The 15,937-nt window shown below is 38.5% G+C and overlaps 1 protein-coding gene across 2 annotated transcripts in view; it reads left to right on the top strand.

Annotated features, from left to right (window-relative positions):
* Positions 1–15,937, top strand: part of ABLIM2 (actin binding LIM protein family member 2) — a 146,590-nt gene that overhangs the window by 119,574 nt on the left and 11,079 nt on the right. The window contains exons 16-23 of one of the 2 annotated variants that reach the window (XM_074904458.1): positions 954–1,006; positions 1,626–1,760; positions 1,976–1,985; positions 7,485–7,543; positions 7,853–7,855; positions 9,892–9,946; positions 11,306–11,313; positions 11,543–11,623. In XM_074904458.1, the coding sequence (XP_074760559.1) occupies positions 954–1,006; positions 1,626–1,760; positions 1,976–1,985; positions 7,485–7,543; positions 7,853–7,855; positions 9,892–9,946; positions 11,306–11,313; positions 11,543–11,623 (404 nt within the window). Of the gene's footprint in view, positions 1–953; positions 1,007–1,625; positions 1,774–1,975; positions 1,986–7,484; positions 7,544–7,852; positions 7,856–9,891; positions 9,947–11,305; positions 11,371–11,542; positions 11,624–15,937 lie in introns of both variants that reach the window. The other variant, XM_074904457.1, reaches the window with a different exon arrangement.

Here is a 15,937-nt window from a genome sequence, read left to right on the forward strand (position 1 = left end):
TCAGGCATTGCAGACATCTTGTTAGGATGACTTCTCATTGGCTTAAAATCATGCTAGATCATTGCATTACTCCAGTTTTGTACCATTAAAACTCTCCTCAAAACAACACAGAGTGATTTGAAGGCAAGTAGGACTCTGATATTGGAAATTTATCTGAAATTATGTGAAATTTGGCACAATCTTTCTGTAAGATTCTGAGGTTTAACAGTGTCTGTAACAATAGACAAGGAAAAACACATTTGATGGTTGGAAACTATCTAATGAATGGCTTTTAGGATTACAGTTTTGAGTTTTCTTCTCAGCAAGTTGGAAAGTTACAAGAAAATAAACCAACAGTAAAATATCAATGATATTTTTTTAAATGACTCTTTACTGGGCAAAACAGTCAGAAAAGTGGTTGGTCAATGAATTGTGAATTTTGAAGTCTGACACAGCCTCTGGTAGATTACATAAAGATGTAACACCTGATTTGTTCTTATCTTCTTTACCATCATTGCCTGTTGTTTTGGGGAATGTAGGTGGCCCAAGTGTGCAGAAAACTAAAGTATCTGTGCGACCGTATGTACTTTTCATGATCATAGTAACACAGAAGAATGGGGAAATGACTGCACTGACTGTATAAATCTGTCCCTAAGTTACAGCGTAGTTTTCTTCCCACCAATCATTCCCCAAAAGTAGTTTCTTCCTAAAAAGATAGGTTCAAGATCCAGGAGGAATAGATTGTCTCAATTCACTGTATACCTAAAGGATGTGTTGTTATAATAATTTCAAAATGATTTTAAGTAATTCTGTGAAACCATAGCTCTACACATTGAATTTCCTGCCCAGCTCTGTGGTTTGGTTTTTTTTGTTTTATTCCCCCCTTAAAAATATTTGGAACATAACCACAGTCAAAACAGAAGACAAAAAAGATGTAATCTGTTCTACTTTTTAAAATTAACTTAATCTTTCAGCAGCAAGACGATCAGAAGGGGAGGATGGAAGCTTGGATCAGGACAGTAAGAAGGTAATGATCAGAAAGAACAAAAGAGTAGTTTATTGATCTCTCTTGAAGCAGCTGTTTTTTAAAACACATTCATATGTAAAGGTATTCTTTCATATAACTGAAATAGTCATTACTACTTTTGGGTTTTTCCAGGAAGATACAGAAAAGCTTAATCTCTCACCCAGAGGGTTTAGAATATACATTCTACAGTAAAAATAGAAGTAGCAATATTGAGGTTAAGAACAATAAGCTTGTGGGTTTTCGCTCAGTCTTAGTATATACGTTGGTGATTCAGCTAAGCCTGTGGACTTTTACTTAGGGTGCATATTAACATACCAGAAAAATGTTAACAGCAGATTAATTTTAAGAAAATGACAGTGCATCTTCTAAAGTGGGGCACAGTGGGCAGCTTAATTAATAGAGAAACTATCCTCAGCCCAGCTGAAAGTTAAATGTTTTTGGTAGCTGTGATGTCTAAGTCATGATGCGGTCAACTTTTGTAATCTGATAAAGGATGATACAAGTTACAGTGAGCATAAACATACAGTCAGTTCGCAAGATTTCCTGGATAGGTGAGGTAGGAGACCTGCATTTGGATGTTAAATTCTGAATCTTGTAATGGGCTTTTTACTCTCTCCAGCTAAAGACCAGTTGGCTTATTCTGAAAGGGGATATGGACACCAGAACTAATTCCCCAGATTCTGACACACGGTCCCTGTCTCTTACTGCTGGAACTGACAGAGAAAACTTCCCAAGGGCACAGGAGGGCATGACTGCTGGCTACTCCCGTGAGTACTGCATCCCCTGCCCCACCGGCACTACCGAGTAGGAATGTGGCAAAGAAAGGTGACCCTGCTGCAGCCACATCCACATAGGTCTCTAGTTGGCTTTACGCGTCATTTCTCTATCGTAATTACACCTGTTTCTCAATTTGTTTTGCTGTGGCTTTTAAGTGTTCAGTGCCTGCAGACTTCAATAATGAAACTATAGTTTCATAGTAGTGAAAGAAGCAGCACTACTTGTGTAAAGAAACTGTATTGTCTCTTTGGACACAGAGCAGAGGTTCCTTACCACAAAAACCTGCCCCTCATTAATACATGAAAGTGCCTATTTATTATGTGCTATCTATTTTCGATAGACAGGATAGTACTATCAGGCAAATTGTTGACTTGTGCGAATTACTCCTTGATACAAACTATGTATTTTGAATATTGGTAATTTCTTCCATATTGTGATAAGCATAAAGAACAATTTGCTCCAAAGATTAACTTAGAATAGGCATTTTTTGTTATTGCTCACAGCTATAAGTTCACAGAAAACTTCCAGGTGGAATAATGGGATAATTTTCTTACTAAATACTGAAGACCATATGCCTGTGCTAGCTGTCAGTACCAAAAGCATGTTCTGCACATTTCTTACTCCACATTTCAGCAAGTCAGGAAGTGAAGGAAAAGACCATCAGAATCAGGTCTGAATTTTACTTTTAGATTGCATAAATGACAAAAAATAAATTAAATGAATTTTAACAGATAACTGGAAAGTTCCTCTCCCTGCCTCTTGCACTTTACACCATAGAGCAGTAGCGGGTCATCTGGGGTAAACAAGTTGGGGATGCAGTTTTCCAGAAGAATGTATCCAATGCAAGGCATGTCTGGCAGCAGGGCTAGGATGTCAGTCTTGTGGGCATTTTGGTAACGTGATAGCTGGCTCCATCAACTTATATTAAGGAAATTATGGCTTAGCTATACAAGGAAGAGGAAAAACAGATGGTACAAAGTCTGTCACAAGGCTATAACAAGATAAAGAAGAAAAGTTATTTTGGATCGTCAGTCTCACTGGTCTGACTTGAAGGGATTTCATGCCTTAGTCCTCACCAGACATCACATATATGTGCACAAGGTGTATTGTAGGATTCCCTATACAGGGGAAACCAAGTCTGACCACCTCACACACCTAACATCTATAAGTCATTGCTCCGAAATGAATACCTAAACCTTTCATTGTAATGTGCACATTGGTTATGTTTGGAAGCTTTCTGGAGCTTGATCTGGAGCTTTTCTACATATATATTGAGAGAATAGTCCTTGCATGCAAATTTCAACTAGGAGAAGTATATGGCACACCAAGAACTGTGTTATACAGGAACAACATAGTGTCAATTTTTTTCATGAGAATATTGCTATACCTGTCACTCTTCTATGCCAGCATTTCTTTTATGTTTTTTATTATCTTGGAAATGTGGGCTTATTGGAACTAGAAATGCAAAAGGTGTTTACACCTCTGTCAGGGTCAGTATCACCTCTGTGCCAATCAATAGATGTTGTGTAGTTCATTTTCATTTTTGTCAGCATTTCTCTGTCCCTTGTGAAAATTTGCCCTGTTATCCAATTAGCAGCTAAACAGAAATGACACTGAGAAAGTTTTCCTTTGATGACATTTACGTTTCTTTTTTTTCCTTTCTTTATGATTTTATTCAGCCCCCTGACTGTTTTAATAACTATGGACATCTGAAACAATTCATTTTCTATTCAGTGTTTCCCTTTTTAGTTCTGAATATTTGCAGTCTGTCACATGCCCTGTTGGCCATGGAAGAGTAGCTGCTTTGCCTATTGCACTTAGGATTGAGAACTCTGATATTCAGCCCCATCTCTGTGGCATAGACAATGAGTATCAGAGAAAATAAACTTTTCAGATATAGGTTTGGTGCCAGGTGGTTACATGGAGAGTGGAGAGGGTTTGAAGGTGTCAGACTGCGGAACTCTGATGCTATGTCTAAACATACTGTGCAGAGAGCCCTGTGTTCATCTGTCCAGCCTCTGAGCAAACCAGAGAAGGGTTATTCTGCTCTAGAAGATATTTAGCCACATTACGTTAGCTGTATGTCCAGAGGAATGCATCTAACAACAAAGCACATCACTGTGAGGTTTGTGTAATAGCAGGCATCTAGTGGTGTTTGCATCTCCTTACATCCAGTGTCTTGTTTCTGTGTATGTAGCTGTTTAATAATCATTTACCATAACTGATGATTTAAAATGTCACATATTTAGAAAAGCAAACATCTAACAAGGTGTGTAACCCTTGCTGTTCATGTCTCCCTGATGTGCTGATAGGCAACCTCAGAATATCCAGGTTGGAGTGAATATCATACTGGAAAAAGCAGGAGCCATATCCTTGCAGAGAGTAGCTGATGTTCAGATAGTGCCTAATTAGAGACAAAAATTGCTTTATCTTGGCCAGTTACTCCAGAAAATTCACTCTAACAGTACAACTGCAGTTGGATGTGATAATGAGCAGTATGTGGTTGTTGGCTTTTAGCGTTGTATTTTTCCTTTATATTTAAAAAAAAAAAGAAAAAAGAAAAAAGGAAGTAAAACAAGATGTGTTTAAATTTGTAACTAAGTTGATGGGAAACAGAAGCTAAGTGAAATACAGTTCCCACTGAATTCAGTGGCTCTTGGTAGCTTATTTTGGGCTATTTCAGCTTTATTTGCCTCTTGGATTTTTTCCAGCCAGCCACACGATGTCGCTTGAGCCCGCGAATGTGGCTCAGCCCTGGCAGCCGGGAGGCAGCTCCTCCACTGCTACGTGCTAAAGGGAATTGTGTTTGTTTTCAAAGTGGTCTTTAACTTAGTGCATTTTTCTTTGGTAACAGTAGTATTGTTTGGCGATAGAACAGAACTGTCTCACCCATCCTCTCTGTAGCCAAGAGGCCAAGAAATTGAACTCTGCACTGATGTTCAACACCAGCATCTTTTTTCCAGGCAGGAGCAGAGATGATAGTTTTGTTGCAGATAAGTTCATTCTGTCTCACAGGTATTATACTCTTTGGCCTCTGGTGTTGCTACCATTCAGATAACAGGCAGTGATAAGTTTCTAGTTTCCAAACTGGAATAGCTAAGTGATCCATCTATTATAATTCAGCATTCATCACTGTGTCCCTGTTTCAGATGTGGAAACCCCCTGTGGGACCGAAAACAAAAGTTCTGCTTGTATTTTATACCACTCCTCAGATGGTGGCTGATTATATTTCTAAAACATCTCTTGCTTTTATAGATCATCTCCATTTTACTAGATTAAATAAGTTAAGTTTATCAAGCCTTCTTTCCTGCGATGAAATTTCATTGTCCCAGTTATCCACTGGTCTGGTGGAGTTAATTTAACCTTCTTGAGCACTGATGAACAAGAACAGGACAAAGGATTCCTACAGGATCTCCTGTCACTGCCTGAAATACTGTTCTTTCTGTATCTTACATGTATCAGGACAGAAATCTTCAACTTTTGGGTTTTTTTACACTTATATTAGCAACTCAGGGTCATCATGTAGTTGAGCTATATATCTAAGCCTGTCTGCTTCCCCATCATTTTTAATTATGAGCTCTCAAATAGTAGAAGTTTGGGGTATTTGTGAGTCTCCAAGTGTGTGACTTCTCCTATGAATTATTAAATTCTACCCCATTTCTATTACTCTAATGCTTAAGGTTATCCCAGTTCTTTATGATATCCTTGTCCTCCTCTCTATTGTCAGTGCTTTATAACTTTGTGTAGACAGCAAAGTTTATGATCCCATTACTATATTTGGTGTCCAGATTATTAGTGAAAACATGAGTCAATTTCAGCTCAACACCAGTCCCTGCTGACACTTTCATCGGCGAGCTCTGCTCAGTTCTCACTGCCCATTTCCTACATTTCATTATTTCCTTACTGACCCTATAATTCCTCTGATAAACTTCATCTTGTCCAGATTTGCATTTAATTCCATGTGCAGCCCAATACCAATCACATTAGATAAGGTCCAGTAAAGTTTATGTTGTGCAGAAGTCATTTTTCTTACAAAGAAAGCTACCAAGCCAGTCTGGCACTGTGTCTTTAACTTATATCAGTCTAAATAAAATCTATGTAAACATAATTGATTTTCTGTTTACTTTGATGTTTTTGTTCAGTCTTTCCTTAAGTTTTCTGTTGGAAGCAAACTGGTAGCTCCTCATTATTTTTTCCCCTCTTAAATATAAAAGCTATAGTTGCTATTCTGAGATGGTAAGAGGTACTGGACTTGTAATTTGATGTAAGTACATTAAGTGCTTTGAATTACATTTCCATCACGACTGTGATACAATGGCCTACCCTTATTCCATTAGTTTTCCCTCCTTATTCAGTAGTCTACATTTTGTTCCTAAAAACAGAGGTGAAATACTCCTTCAGTGTTGGAGCCCTACCTAGGTTATCTTTTACCTCTGCTGTGTACTGACATAGCGTAACTCCCAGTGATCCCATTTCTTCTTTCCTTGTTCTCTTTTTATTTGGATAGCTGGAAAACCTTTTGCTATTTGTTTTAATACCATTTTCAGTGTTTAACTCAGCTTGACTTCTGGCAGTTCTCTCTTTATCTCAGCACATTGTGAGCTCTTTGCTGATCCATCTTTTGTTTTTTCTTTCTGTATGCTTATTCTTAATCATCTCCTTGGGGAATTTATTAATCCAGTGGGGTCTGGATTCCCTTCCTTCATTCCTCTTTGGACACAGATTGCTAACATTTTTGACAGGAAGAAGCATTGTACATTCAGTTCTTTGGGCTAACTGACTTCTGTATAACTCTTTGCATCAATTTATCAAAGTTTCCCTTAGTAGAATCAAGAATGTTTATTACACACGTGTTTGCTCATCTTCCATCTAATTTAAACTGATTCAGCTTCTCACTTCTATTGAGCATTATTTTTATTAACCAAAAACTAATCTGAAACACTTTCTGTCCTTTCACTCACAAAAGGAACTTCCAAACTTTCTTATTAGACTGTCAATATTAAAAGTAGGCTTTTCAGTTGTTTCATAGTGACGGCACACAGTTTCGTCACCATATTACATCCAGTTTGTTCATCATAACACCACTTTGACAATTTTGTCTATCTTAAATCTCTCTTTCTCTTGAGTGTTTATACTCTCACTGATTTACTTTATCCATTGTCATATCTTCATTTATTCTTTTTTCCACTTGAAGCAGTAGAAGTTTTAAAGAAAACAAAAAAATTTTTATGGGTTATTTTAAGTGGTAGGATACCAACACTTCTTTTTAAAAAACATAACCAAAACCAGACTACATACATCATGATCAGAAGTGATGTAAGTCTAAAATGGCGGTACCTTTAATCTCATTTTCAAGTCATGAAACACCAAGTTAACACCAAGGCAGAGATTTCACAAGCTCTCAAATCTCCTTTGCATCATATAGCTGCATAAGGCTTCCGTAACATGAGTCCCACAAGTCTCTTCATGTCACGCCCAGTAAGGTGAGTGCATTCTGGCATGCTGTTATTTATAGGCATTGTTACACATGTTCATGTACGTCAAATATGGAGAAAAGATGAGCATTGCTTAGTTATATTTCATCCCGCTAATAGAATGTACATATTGATATTGGAATTGCTACTTTTGGATGTGTTCTTGATTTCTGTGTTTTAGTAGGCTATAAAGGATTCACAAAGCATATGTGTTATATCTTTTACAGGATTTCCATATTCTAAATCTGCTTCTCTGCCTGGCTATGGAAAGAATGGCTTACATCAGGTAGGTATACATTTGAATGCATTCTCCAGGCAAAAGTGTATCATAAATAGGCAGCTTAGTAACTAGTTGAGAATCTGCACAGGAATAACTCTTCAAAGGTGTTTTGGCTGCCAGCCCTCTCTGACGGATTCATGCCCTATGTGGGTTACAATTTGTCTGTCTGCAAGAGTAGGACAGACTGAGTCTTCTCCTTTTAATTGTGTGCATCATGAGCGTTAGGAATCTTGATTCTCCTCCCCAAACGAAGGTCCAAAATGTACAGGCTGCACGTATTAATAGATCACAGTATAGTTTGAATTAATGATAGAGAGGGTTAGACTTGTAATTAGGCAAGTAGTGATCTTAGAGAACAGGTGGAACAGCTTATGTCCGTTGCATTTCTTGAACTATCTGTTCTGTTTTATTCCAGTATGCTTGTGTGTATATATATGTGTGTTTATATATGTATATACACACACAGTCATTGTACTTCTAAGGTGTGGAGAGAATGATACAGAGGGAATGGCAGGCAGCAATCTAAAAACCAAAATGCGTAACAGAATTACAATCAGATGAGACTAGGCATTATTTTTCTAATCCTTTTTTATAATTTTTGTAAGTCTTTAGGAGAAAGGCATCTTTGACAATGTGGGCTCTCTTTTTCTCTGGCGTCTAGCATTATGGGTTCTCTGTTAATATTTTTAGGTACAAACCCATGATGGTTAATAGTGATAAGCTGGCAATACATAGATGCACATGCACTTACATTTTGAAGATTAATTTGTGTCTAAATTGCAAGGGCAGGACCTCATTACAAATTTCCTCCTTTCTCCAAAGGAAGATGTGAAAGCTGCAAAAGTACATGAGCAGGATTAAACTTCCCCAATGGTAAGAGTCAAACTGCAGGTCATTCATTGGAAGAAGCTACAAGAAAGCTTCAGAGAGTAGCTAAATGAATTTTTCAGTAGATACTGAATGCCCATCCCTTTGCATTAATATTGCAAGACTAATTGTGCCCATGATGCTTCAATACCTGACTGCTTAAATTCCTTTCTGAAGGAACCAGTGGCACTGCAACTTGATCAGCTGAGATTTAGGAATTGGAAAGGGTCTCGATAAACCTGTCCCCACCAGTGAGTCAACAACTTTTTCCTGACTTTTCAGAATAACTGTTACCAGTAACTTGAAGCGAGTGAGGGACCAGCTTGTGCCTAGCCGTTGCGCTGATGAGGCACCAAAGCCATCAGAAGGCTTCACACAGAGGTGGCCAAAGCAAACTCCATCAGCAGTGGAGTTGGCTGTGCTTGTGTGCTGAAGCTATGCAATCTAATATGAAAGCAGCAGATGGCAGCATTTGTCCCACCTAAAGAGTCCAACCTCGCAGAGGAATACTAGGAAAGTTGAAAAGGTTGCTCATGGTCAAATCCTTGAGGCCAAAATTCTTCTCAGAATGGTTGTCCTCTGTTTGGATTGCAGGTTCATACCAGCTTTTGTGGTTTGTTATTTTTAATCAGCCATCCCAGTGCTGTGTAACAAAATAAACCAAAACCAAACAATAAGGAACCTTGCAGGTTATTGAGAGCATAGCTGTGCACACTGTTGGTACCCTAACCGGCAAAAATGAGAGTCAGGAAAAAAAGTCATATAGTAGTGCTTTTCTGATCTCCTGTAATGTTTTTCATCATAGCATTTGCCAGCAAAGGAAAAGGACAGTGGGTCAAACAAAGCTATGGCACGTATGGACAGTTCTTCCTGGTCTTAGTGGGATCAGCAGTGTGAAGCAGAAAGCAGAATGAGACAAGTTTCAGTGCAGCATAAATGATTTGTGACGATGGCAGTAAGATGTCTGCATCACAGGGAAAGGCATGTGACAATTTCAGTCTTACTTTACTGCCAGGTCTTCAAATGGGGGTGGCTGGTGGCTTTCTGACGCCTTTCTGCATCATTGAAAGCTGCAAGGAGTCAGAGCTCAAAAACATCCAAAGGGCTTTGGGGTGAGGTGGGTTGATATGACATTGTAATTGCCTCCCTGAGTGACATCCAAACTTCAGCTTTTGCTGGTCTGTGGGAGTTCACAGTGTAGGCAGCAAACTGCACCTGCAGTGCCTCTGAGGACCCAGGGACTCACTTGGCACTCCATCCTCTTCTACAGACAGAGCTCCATCTCTGCAATCATGTGTCATGGGTGTTGTGAACACTCAGGATGCCTGCTTGGAGCAATTAGGTCAAGTTCAAATGAGTATTTTCCTTCTCTCTCGCAAGGATCTATATTTTCATTGTGTAGTACCAACTGGCTTTCTTTTTTCTCTCAACAGTGTACAGAGTGGTTATGTGGTGTATTTTGCTACTACATTGTTTCTTTCTTTCAGCCTGAAAACATGGGCCAATACGACATGGACCAGGAGGCGAGCTGGGGGATGAAAGGTACATTGCAATATCATTTCCACTCCACTTCATGTTTTCTTCCTTTGAGCATGCTCGTTAACATATTGCCATAAAGGTTACTGTTCTGAGATATTCCTGTACTTCATGTAATAATGACTAGAGAGACCCAGCTCAGTATCATGTTTATTACAGGGAATCTTGTTTTTATCTAAGCGAGTAAAAGTTTGTCTGAAGTCCTGCATCATAAAGTGGTGCAACCAGGCTGAGTCAATTGCAGTATCCTTAATATGTGGCAGCAGCTTCTGTGGTAGTGGTCTCATATCAAAGAGAAGAAGTAATTTAAGATAATCACTCCTTCAAGACATATCTAATTTAAAAAAAAGAGTCCATTGTGCTTCTTGTTTGTGCTATAGTGTGGTTAAAATGTACAGAATTCAAAAAGCAGAATTTATTTGCATTCATTTTTTTTATTACAGTTTAAGTGGACTGTGAACTTAATATGGAACTTGGGTTGGAATTTTCAAAAGAGCTGAGCAATTTAGGAACATGCATCTACTCATGGGGAAGAGTAGGATTTTGTTTCAAAGACAATCTCATTTTAAATATGTTACTCTAATGCTTCACTTCATGCCTCTGTGTTGATACAAATCTTTGTCTCTGTGTCTATATAGTTTAAAGTACAGAATTTGAAAAGTAGACTTATCTCTGATTTCATTTCAGACCATAAAAAGGTCTATGACAACATACTGGCTATCCTGGTTGCATTTAATCAGCACTGTGAATAGATGACCTTGTGGTAGTCATATCATATATAGTCATATACTGACCTAACTAGAATATTCTTTTGCTAGTTTAGGTCCAGGAGTCCTCCCACCTTCAGACCATCTTTTCTTTACTATGATTATTCCCACTGCAGTCAGCCCAAGTCATTACAAGGGCAGGATGTTGGCATCTTACAATATTGTATTAACGCAATGGTATATGTTCCCAAGCTGACATGCCTGTAATAATCCATATGTTTTAACTGTTTTCAGTAAAGAACAATAAGGGCAGGACTTTTGGATAAAAGACTGATTTAACTCTGCACGAAAGCCTCCTGTAAAAAGAAATTCCCAATTTTGCCAGACATACTCACTGTGTAACCCAATGGCATCAGGAGATGGATATTTTGTAATAAGCCTTTGATTTCAAGGACTATTGCTTTGGTAATAGACAGTATTATAGGCATTCAGAGCGTGGGGGTCAAATGCTTACTATGCATGCAGTTATCCAACAACTATTGAGAAGAGAGAAATATAGTAGCATAAGAAATTGCTGATGTACCTAAATGTTCATTGCAGTGACTCCAAAAGAATCCTATAAATTCTAAACTGTGACCCTGTTCTCATTCTTTTGCAGAATACAAGGTAAGAAGGGCTTTTCCAACACTGGAAGAACAATCAGATTCAGCACTTCCTAGCAAGGTTACATGTGTTCCTTTTTTAATTTTATTTTGTTAATTTTTGTGCCAGTGAAATAGTTGTCAAATCAGGATGCAAGTATGTACCGTTTAAATTAGTAAGTTCCCCACACTGTCATTTCCACACATCAGAATCAGATTTGTCTGGAGTTCATATGCTTTTGTCTTTTTAACAGATTTATCCTTATGAAACACTTATTGTAACAAACCGAGTTCGTGTGAAATTGCCTAAGGATGTGGACAGGACCAGGCTCGAGGTAGGAATGAGATTTGCTTGATGTCTTTGCAAGTCTTTGTCCTGTTTGTTTACTAATCTTAGATGTTTCTGTGGCCAAGTAATACCAATGAAAGGAGGAATAACATTATATATTGTATTTTATTTCAAAACACTAGTGTTTAGGCAATTTAATAACATAAGAACAGCCACAAACCCTGACAAATGTCTGACCAAATGGTGTTTTACAAAGGTACTGATGAAAGCCATTAATTTTGGATGTTTATACGGGATATTGAAAGTGGGTGGGTGGAAACTTGTTTTTCTAATTCCTATGAAAAACACCCTCCTTAAATAACCTGAGTATTATAAAAAAAGCTCCATTTATCCTACAAGTACATGGACCTATGTTTCTGGTCCATTGTCTTATTCAGCCTTTCCTTTGGCTGTGTAATCCATGATCACTGTGCTGCAGATTTGCTGCAGCATCCACCTCTCTCAAAGAGTAGTATTATAAGCTGGAGAAAGCAAATATAATTTATCATAAATAAAACCTCAGTTTCCAAAGGCCAAATCGTGAAGTTGATATTCAGGCAAAATATATGAGGTTGATTTTTTTGACTCAGTAAGGACAGGACTGAATAAAGACTCAACTAAATTATTAAACTAATGTATCTTTGTGTGAATTACTATTAAGAAGAATAAATAGTTCAATAAAAATTATGCAATAATAATATTGGGCTTTGGGGAAGATTTATATTTAGATAAATTGTATTTTTAACTTGATCATGTGACAAGAAAAGAAGAAAAACTTTAGTTTTAAAGCAAAAAAAGAAGAAAATCTATGAAGTAGCAGAACATTCCTCATTAAAGATCAATTTTTAAAAAACAATTTAGCAAATTCTTATACATGTAGTATATTTTGGAAATGGTGTTATGTTCTTAAATACTTCAGTGTGTTTGTTGCTTGATTACCCAGCAAGTGGTATTGATTTGATTGTAAAGAAAAAAGAGCCTCAAACGCATGCTGTTTTAAGCCTGGGGTATGGCAAGGCATTATAGCAATAATAAAAAGCATAGTGAGTCCAGAAAAAGGAGCAGGGAGTTGAGGGGATACTCATCTGGACACATCCTATAAAGGATTCTTTTATATGTATATATATATGTGTGTGTGTGTGTATTAAAGAACAGAGTTTTTGTTTAAACACATCAGACTGGTCTGAATAGCAAATGCAGCTCCAAATTGCTTTTTTAAGACAATGTATAGTTTGCTTTGGATGATCGTGCCTGCCCCGGCTGCCGTTATCCATAACTCATGCACTGTCCTCAGCTGGGATTGCTGTTTGTTTAACGTTGGACTTGCTCAGTCTGCCTCGCACCAGGTGCAGCCCAGTGCCTGATGGCTCAAGGAGCCCAACCACTTCAAAGATCTCACAGAGGTTTGCAAAAAAGAACAATAAACAAGATCTGCTTCAAACCTACACCAGAAAAGCGATAAGGGGACCAAGCTAATCCTGCTGATTGCTGCACTATGTTAAACATGTGTGTCTGCAGGAAGGACTCCTTTGTACACCATCTTACATTTATTAGGGATTAGTAGTTTTTTAAACAATTAAATTAGCAGCGTTTTAATAGGATTATAACTACTGGAAAAAACAGAGGTCGCAGCTCATCTACACATTGAAACCATATGCAGCACTGAGTGACAGGCACAAACTTGCCTTCCCCGCCAGCCTCTTCCCCTCTTCTCCATCCCTTCCTCCTGCCTTACAGAATTTCTGGAAGTAAGGAGCTTTGTGTAGAAAAGCAGTTTATCATCATTTCCTCTTGCAGCAGCAGAAGAAAAAGATTGTAACTTAGTTGCTGACTTGTGCATTCAGCAGATTTCAGGCGTGGGCAAAACCTAGGACTCCGGGAGCCTGAGACTATGTGGGTTTATCAGTTTGCACAGGAGTAGACACACAGACACAGACACACACACCATCTGTTAGTAGAGGGCCCATTTAGCATATCTTGGTATCTTAAAGCTTTTGGGGGCAACACTTGGGAATACTGGAAGCAGGTACTAAGGTTAGATTTCACCTTGAGCTCCATTTCACATTCACTAGAGGGTATGATTCAACGCTCATGAATCTCTGGGAGGAAAGTGCTCTCTCTGAGCAGAACTGGCTGCTGGCTGACCTGTTTTCCCTCTGCACAACCAGTTATCACTTAGGGCTGGATTGTGGCTACTGAAATGGTGAAGGTCATAGTACTGCTAAGCCCATGCATTATCCAAACTATAGAGTGATTTATCTAGGAAAATGTTTTACAAAAAAAATCCATGTTATAATATTGTAGTCTTATTATGATCCGTTTTGTGGGCAGAAGCCTCACCTTCCTCTCACTGCTGCAAATCAGAACAATCTCCTGGGTGTGATGGCTGTGGATGGGATATGAATGGTGTCAGTGAAAGGAGACCTAGAACTGTTGTGTTTTGTATCCGCTGTCAAACCTGAAAATGGTCTTACTGTGTCCATTATGATTAGAGTATCTCACAGGTGATGTTTCTGATTTCGTGGTCTACTTAGGAGCAATAAGGTGACTAAATCTTCATGAGCTATATTTATTTATAACAGCCTTCTTGCAAGTTGACTTGAAGCAGGCTCCTGTTTGTAGAGAGTTTGTTGTGAACTTTGGATGATCCGGCATAGATGTCATGGAAAAGGCACTGATCTTTGATTCCCTCTTCCAAGGGAATTCTTCTATATTGAGTGCTCCTGTCATGAAAAGTGAACTCAAGTAAATGATATTAGCTCTTTGGGTCAAATTAAGGGAGACTGCAATGAAGACCTCAGCTAATGGTCAAGAACCGCAGGAGGGTGGGGTTTTAATGGGTGGTAGTGTTTTCCTAACTTTTCTCCCATTGTGAGTATTTTTTAGATTATGCTGTTGTGTAAGAAATTTATTTTAAGGATTATAAAAAATGGTTCCTTGTAAAAATGCATATTTTTCTAAGCCCAAGAGGTATCTAGAGATTAGGAAGGCTCAACTGGTAATAAATGCATTCAAATAGTAGGAATTCTTTCTTCAAAAGCACATATGTCTAAGCTTAGAAACACTCAGCATGTTTTTGTTAGCTTGTTTTAACTCAACAGTGAGGCAGAAGTACCCAGCTCCTTGTGCTCCTCCAGGAGATGTTTATGCCAACAGTGAACTAACACATGCAGCATTGAGACCTAGTTATAATAAATGACCTGCTGATTTTTAAATACATTACTGGCACTCTAGCTTTTGAACAAATAGCCTGGATCTTCTTTTACTATAAACTGATCAGAAATGCAAGGAATTTACACAAGATAAGGATTTGGCCCAGGACTTTTTTTAGAAGTTTCTGTCTACCACAGTGCTGTTTATTCTAACATTAGATGAACAGAGCAGCATTCCTGTGAGCTATTCTAATGGGAAATTGTGAAGATCAAGTTAATTAACATAATGTTGCAGAACAACAAAGCAGTAGCACAGGGTTGGATTATACTATTTGTGTGAAGAAGAGAAATTGCACCCTCAATGCATCTGCAGATGATACAAACTTGAGAGCAGTTGATGCTCCAGTGAGCTCCCTCTGTTCAGAGGGACATGGCCAGGCTAGAGGAATGGGTTGACAGGGACTTCATGAAGTTCAGTGAAGGTAAATCCAGATTCCTGCACTTGTGACAGAATAACACCATTTGTCAGCACAAGATGGGGGAACAGCTCTTCAGAAAAGTACCTGATGGTCCTGATGGAAGACAAGCTGAACATGAGTCAGCAGCTCACCGCTGCAGTAGAGGAGTTATAGAGGAAAACATAGCCTTCTCAGAAGTAGGCACTGGAAGGCCAAGAGGCAACAAGTCGCAAGTTGCAGGAAAGAAAAATACAGTTAGATGTAAGGCAAAAGTTCCTCACTGGGAAAGTAGTACACTGGAACTGCTTGCCCAGGAGTCTGTAGAGTCTCCATCCCTAGAGGCATGCGCAACTCAGCTGGACAAAGCTTTGAGGAGTATGGTCTAATTTTAAAGTTAGCCTTGCTTTGAAGACCTCCATAAATCTCTAATTTGCTTAGGTTGGTATATTCTGTGAAGAGAAAGCCTTAACATAATGTAATTACAAAATAGGATTCTTTGGTGCTCTTGCTACAATAGCATTTGAAAAAAAGCCACATCGTTTGTTCTATCTTGGAACATTTTATCAAAATGATTGTTTTATTATGCAGGGGCTTAAATATAAGTATTCTTGAGCAAACTTCCCTATTTTGAACAGCTTATGTCCGGAGTTTCCAAGAACTGACATCACCTTCTGATGGTACATGTGAGCACATTCCTTACCTGCTGGGTTC

The sequence above is a fragment of the Athene noctua genome, chromosome 4 (assembly GCF_965140245.1).
Source record: "Athene noctua chromosome 4, bAthNoc1.hap1.1, whole genome shotgun sequence".
Taxonomy (NCBI): domain Eukaryota; kingdom Metazoa; phylum Chordata; class Aves; order Strigiformes; family Strigidae; genus Athene; species Athene noctua.